Source organism: Scleropages formosus, chromosome 13 (genome assembly GCF_900964775.1).
Source record: "Scleropages formosus chromosome 13, fSclFor1.1, whole genome shotgun sequence".
NCBI classification, from domain to species: Eukaryota; Metazoa; Chordata; class Actinopteri; order Osteoglossiformes; family Osteoglossidae; genus Scleropages; species Scleropages formosus.
This window is the reverse complement of record NC_041818.1, coordinates 29,489,318-29,495,570: the sequence shown is the minus strand read 5'-3', so window position 1 is coordinate 29,495,570 and position 6,253 is coordinate 29,489,318. Positions and strand designations below refer to the sequence as shown.

Below are 6,253 nucleotides of genomic sequence, written 5' to 3'. Positions count from 1 at the left end.
CAGCCCTGGCCCTGCCCACACACACACACACACACACACAGAGAGAGAGAGACAGATGGCACACTATCAACAGGCGGAAGGTCCGCTTCGACACATATTATTCAGGGATGAGCTGAGAAAGGCCCTCAAAGGGTGAAATGCTGAGGACTCACAGACATACTAGTGTCTGACGTTGACCAACTAACTGCCATGAGATTAAGACATTGTCACTAACGTGTTTCTCACACACAGCGTGTGACATCATTCATGGTGGATGGACACACCGCTGCCATTAACACCCACAGACTGAGCGTAAGTGGCACTGACTGAGTGACGCGATAATTAAGACATACTCGGCTCGCTGTAACTGAGTGCTGTGTGTGTGTATGTTTATGATCGTAACACACACACTTGATCAATGTTTATATTTCAGTTTTTCTCCACCGCCTCCACGTCCACACGGAACACGAAGAGCGCGCGCCATACACGCGAGCGGAAGTGAGAGTGAACCGAGTGCTTCCGGACCTCCTCACCTCCCGCCTTCTTCGACCCCCCCCTCCGCCATCTTCTCCTGGGCGTGACGTCATCACGCAGAGCGCCGCGGCGACGGAGACGGTCGCTCCTGCGAAGCCCGCGAAGCGCAGCGGCGCCCCTCTCCTTCACGCGGGCCTCCGTGACGCTCGGCCGTGTCGCGCGCCGCGCCCCGCGCCCTGCGACTGGACTCGAAAGGGTCTAAGCGCCTCAGTTGTGTTGGCGCGAACAACGAACCGCCACCGGGCAGCTCAGAATCAATCATTCGCCGCGTCAGGCGCACACTGTGTGAACGCGGCGTTCGTCACCCTTCCCTGCAAGTGCTTTTGTTGTCCAAAACAGGAAATGTAACGGACGCGGTGATTTCTTGTCTTTTTGTTCAGTTGCGACGGGAAGAATCGAGAAAGAATCCATCCTCGTCACTTAGTTTCATTTGCTTTTTGCTTCCTCGTGTCATCATGGCTCGGCATGATGATGTATATTTCGCTTCGGCCGGGGGCCAGATTTCTGTGGCAAATTCTTTTTCTCTCTTTACTCGCCTTAATATTGCCGTGACTTTCTCTGTGTTTTTCTTTTCATCACCCGGGCCAAGCTGTGGACATTGATCTCTTACTGGCTACATTTAATATTTTATATTCATAAAGCAAAATGCATTCAGTTGCCCAGAGAAAAATGTCTATGATCCCTCGTTCTTTCACACTTTCTTCTTCACTCTTTTCAAATAAGAAAGCCTTAAGAACGTCGCAGATGATTCCCTTGTTTTTGGACAAATTGTAAACACCCCCTTCTTATTACTCTTGTGTGTGTTATGATGTTACTACTTACTTATCATGTTACTACTTTTACCAACATTATAATTACTTGTTACACACTGGCTTACAAATTGTTACTTTCTAGAATGCCCAGCAGGGTGGGGCAACCACTGGCCCGTGGACCCCCAGAGGTTTTTTTTTTCTCCCTCAACCTTCAGTTGGAAGTTTTTGTTCCTTTCCCCGGTGGCCAGTAGGTATGCTTGTAGCTCTATGATAAGTTCTTCATGACGGCAGCCATTAGTTGACCGTCTTCTTTGTTTGTATCAATTTTATTTGCTGTATGCCTGTGTTAAAGCGTTCCGTGTCACTACGTGAGAAGAGCGCTCTATAAAAACTAATAATAATATGTGAATCCCTGCTTGTTCACTCTACTTATGCTGTTCTTGTATTTTAAAATTGATTTATTTTTGTCGTGTTTGTTCACCAGCGAGACTTGAATTACGCTGATTTAACCCCATGACCCCGGTAGATGTGCGCAGCCCTTCGTCACTCACACAGGTCGCTTGACCGTAGCCTACAAGTGCAAGGATCGCGGTAAAGGTGCTCGCTGTGGTACATCGCAGTAACCGTTCTCGTCTCTGCCGTGGGGTCGAAGGTGCGTGAGGTGCAGTACATTTACCTTCATTCATGTATTCATCTGTTCATGTAGCTGACCCTTTTGATTCTCTAAAGCGACTTGCAGTGTTAAGCTACTTACAATTATTCACCCATTTGTACAGCTGGGTAATTTTACTAGGGTAAATTCAGGGTAAGTACTTTGCTCAAGGGTACTACAGCTGGAGGTGGGATTCAAACCTGCAGCTTTGGATAGAAGGCAGTCGAAGGTAACCTCTACGCTACCAGCTGCCCCCACTACACACAGCCCATGTGTGCAGCTCCAACAGCAACAGCACCAAGTTCAGTGTACAGTAGGTAGCAACACAGGTACCGATTGCATGCGTCCATCCGCTGCTCCAGTGCACGGTCGCAGTGCTCCACGCACACGCCGTTCCCGCACGCACTCGGCCTATCCGATGGACAGGAGCGTAGGGTACGGCAGCTGACAGTTTCCTTAAGGCGGTTACAGGGTCACTGCAGTGCTGTGGCAGCTGGTTCTGCTGAGTGACCATATCAACGTGTCGTTGCGTTTCCTCCGTGGGCATCTCTTTTCACCGCAGGCCAAGTGCTCTGTGCAGATTGAGTGGCCGGACGTTGTGTGTGGTCAGCCACAAGACAAGACCAGGGGTGGAGAAGGGGACCCTGGGGGCCACCGGGAGCTGACGGAGTGTCTGAAGAGAGCAGCACATAGACACAGGGTTTGAATTTGGACACAAGGAAGTCTGTTTGCAGGACGATTGCATGGTTTACTGCCCCCACCGCACTCCGGATGCGTACGTACACACACACGCGTTCACACACTCGCAGATATCTGAACCACGACAGCCTCCCTTGACGGAGATCGACCAGTTTGGGTTCCAAGGGAGATGTCGCGGCGCTGAAACGCTGATGACAAGCAGGGTAAAAGACATTTTTTAATTTCCTTTACTTACTGGTAAAAGTACTTTAGTGGGGGAAATATATTTTGGTAGTGGCTTTTTAGTGTAGGAAGGTGAAAGGAAGGTAAATAATGTTTAACACATGACATTTTTTCAAATACTGCACTCAAGTTTTTATTATTATTCATTTTTCAGGTATATTTGTCTTTTGCAGCTTACTTTCTTGTTTTATCTGTCTGTCCTCTTATATTGCATTTTTTTCATTATTATTTTATTCTATCTTGCATTATTGTAATGTGAACTGAAATGGCAAAAACAGCAGGAAAATGTTGTTGGCGCTTATTGATATTAAATGACATTGTCACATGTGGAGGCAGGAACTTTGTCATAATCATATTGTGTTTATATTTTAAATATTACATTACATTAGAAAAAAAAACACTCCTGCTGGCTGCCCAGACTGACCACGTTTGCCATCAGAAGAGCAAATTTCTGATGCGTCAACGGTCAGGATGTGCAGCAGCTGTTGAAATGCCTCAACCGTGGTCAGCGGTCAGTTAGCAAACACTTTAATTTTACCTCCATGTTTAAATTGTGTTTTTGTGTTATTTTGTCTGAAGCTTCCGTTCCAGCCATCTGCAGCAAAATGAATCCGTTGCTTGTCTCCATATTCCTCCTCCTGGCTCACAGCTACCCGATGACACGTGCCAGTTGTGTACGTGACAAAAACCATGACAACCGTCCACGTGTGAGCTGCACCTCCATGGGCCTGAGCAACGTCCCCTCCGCCATAGAGCTGACCACACAAGTTCTGAACTTCACTGACAACCAGTTCATCTCCTTGTTATGGACCTCCTTCAAGGACTTCTCCGAGCTTTATGAGCTGGACCTCTCCCTGAACCAGGTGTCTACATTGGAGCAAAGCTCTGAGTTTCTCCTTCCCAAGCTGAAAATACTGCAGCTCTCAAGTAACCAGCTCGAAGTGCTTCAGCCCAATGCCTTTGCGGCAGCTGCTGGCCTCATGGAGATCCACCTGCAGGCCAACAAGCTGCACACCTTGAATGCTGCCACTTTCAGTGGTTTGACACAGCTCGAGATTCTGGTCCTCTCACAGAACTACATCCAAGCCTTGCCTCCACAGTTGCTGTCCTTGATACCCTCCACAGCTCTCAAGACCTTTGATGTGGAGGACAACCATTTAACCGTTTTGCCAAACCAGTTCTTTGACTCTAAGCCAGGCATTCCCTACGTCTACCTGTCTAAGAACCGCTGGCACTGCAGCTGCAAGGTGAGCTACCTCTCAGCATGGCTGAACAGTGAGGTAGAAAATGTGTACATCCGTGAAGGTCCAAACATTGTAAACGACCCGGAAAGTGTAAAGTGTTACAGTCCAAGCAAGCTGCATGACCAACCTATCATCGATTTGAAGGAAGAGGACTTGTGCTCTCCACTAACTGAGGCAAGCACCCAGTCCCCACATATTTTTGGTCCACGTGGAGATTTCTTGCATGTTTCACCCTTATCTACAGGGTCGTACCGAAAGTCTAACATGTGGACCACAGACACATCAACTGCAGGACTTACAGCTCTTAACACAATCCCCAACAGCGCTATGGCTCCTTCAGTGCCCTGGAGCCACACATCCTCCAGCCACATTTTCTACGAGACTGTGACACAGCTGTACACGTGGTTCTTTTTCAACTCATCAACAACTCATCTGAATTACAGCAAAACAACCAAAGAATTGTGGTATTCATGGTTTTTCTATGGAACAAACTCAACAACAACCAGAGAAGTTCAGTATGAACCAGTCACAGGGAGGTGGTCCACATGGGTCTATGATGCCATCACTGGGACAGACTTGACAGAGACCTCAAGTTCCACACCAAGTACGTCCCCTAGTTTCTCAGCCACCACCGCACTTTCAACCTTGCGTGATCCTTCAGCCGGAAGCCCTACTTTCTCTGCTGGGCTTCAGTACGAGATCAAGTTGAGAGACAGCAGAGAGGGGGGGCAGCCACTGGGAGTGTACTGTTGGTGGCTCTTCCTTGGCTACCTATGCCTCTGCATCTTTCTCGGGCTCTGGCTGTGTGTAGCCTTCCTCTGGCTCCTCCATGGCCACCTCCGCATTTACCTGCCCCTCCTTCGGTCAACAAGGGCACAGAGGAAGCAACTCAGGGTTTACCAGACAATAAGTGAGACTCCCGCTGAAGAGTCAGGAGAGGGCAAAGAGAAGAACACGCCCAACAGAACTGGTGCCATCTCACTGCCAGCGGGAGGGGCTCAGGCTGTCTTCCGCTCAGTGCTGCTTGTGTCTGTAGCTGACGACGGTGAGGACGGCCGTGGGGCAATGAGGTCCACAGAGATAGGCCAGGTGGACTCAAGAGCTGCTAGCCAAAATGTTACAACTTGCAAGGAAACAGAACATGCAGTCTTCAAGAGCCAGAGAGGGACAGAAGTTTGGGAAGAGGGGGGAGCAACAGAGGATGAAGTCTTCCAGAAGACGCTGTATAGGGTTATCAGCCAAGAGGGACAGACACCTGGGTGGACAGAGATACAGGACAGCTGGAAGCAAAGCACTAGAGAGCATGAGAAGAAGCAAAGCAAGGAGTGGAAAAAGAGGTATAGCCTCATTTTGAGGGAGGAGAAGGTAGAAGAAGAGCAGGCGGAGAAGACGGATGAAGGTCGGAGAATGAGTGAGAGCAGGGCAGAACACGCGGGGAACGAGTGGGTGGTGGGCAAGTGGGAGTGGAAAGCTCAAGAGGGTGAGCAGGGAGCGGTGGCAACGGGTGTGGACGACCACTGGTCCCTGATGCCCTTGGTTGCAAGAGGTGCAAGACTTCCACCAGCAAACAGCGACAGCACCAGTGAAACATTCCTCTGAAGCAGGACAACACACGGGAGCTGCTTGCCCAGCTCTGAGAGAAGGACGTCCTCTTACACTCCACCGGCACTCTGCTTCTTCTGCTTATTAGCACTTAGAATAACTGCTTACTATAAAGAATCTCTCTTTTTTCTCTTCTGGGCAATCAGGTTGTTTTGTGGCACATAAAGTATAAGTGTCAAAGTACACATCTGTCGTGACTGCCAGGAACACAAGTTCTTTAAGAAATGCACGTTACAATTAAGAACATGCACCATTACATATAATGTATTGAGGTTTGCAATGACCTATGGCAAACGATTTTGTGTAAAAAATGAAATAAAAGTTAAAACTTTTCCACTTTTTTTATGTTCATAATAGGTCATTCACTGTAATCTAAGTCTATTAGAAAGTGTTTGATGTGTATAAGGGATCTAATCAATTATTAATGTGTTGATCTTACTGTCACATATCAATGAAAAGCTTCTGTTTCTAGGTTTTTTATTATTCTATTTTTTTATCTTATTATTTATAGGTTCTCTCACGGAATGTGTAAATGGCTCAGTATGTAGGTGCTTTATACATATGTAATT

The 6,253-nt window shown here is 47.9% G+C and overlaps 1 protein-coding gene across 3 annotated transcripts; it reads left to right on the top strand.

Annotated features, from left to right (window-relative positions):
- The first annotated feature begins 1,479 nt into the window (after positions 1-1,479).
- Positions 1,480-6,035, top strand: gp1ba (glycoprotein Ib platelet subunit alpha). 3 transcript variants are annotated; one of them, XM_018733256.2, is made up of 3 exons: positions 1,480-1,516; positions 1,750-1,917; positions 3,418-6,035. In XM_018733256.2, the coding sequence occupies exon 3, from the start codon at positions 3,444-3,446 to the stop codon at positions 5,679-5,681; it is 2,238 nt and encodes a 745-aa protein (XP_018588772.1). In that variant the 5' UTR covers positions 1,480-1,516; positions 1,750-1,917; positions 3,418-3,443; the 3' UTR covers positions 5,682-6,035. The 3 variants fall into 3 exon arrangements, with proteins under 3 accessions (XP_018588772.1, XP_018588771.1, XP_018588775.1); XM_018733255.2 differs by lacking the exons at positions 1,480-1,516; positions 1,750-1,917 and adding an exon at positions 2,066-2,819; XM_018733259.1 differs by lacking the exons at positions 1,480-1,516; positions 1,750-1,917 and adding an exon at positions 2,828-3,349 and having other exon boundaries at positions 3,488-6,035.
- The last annotated feature ends 218 nt before the right edge of the window (positions 6,036-6,253 follow it).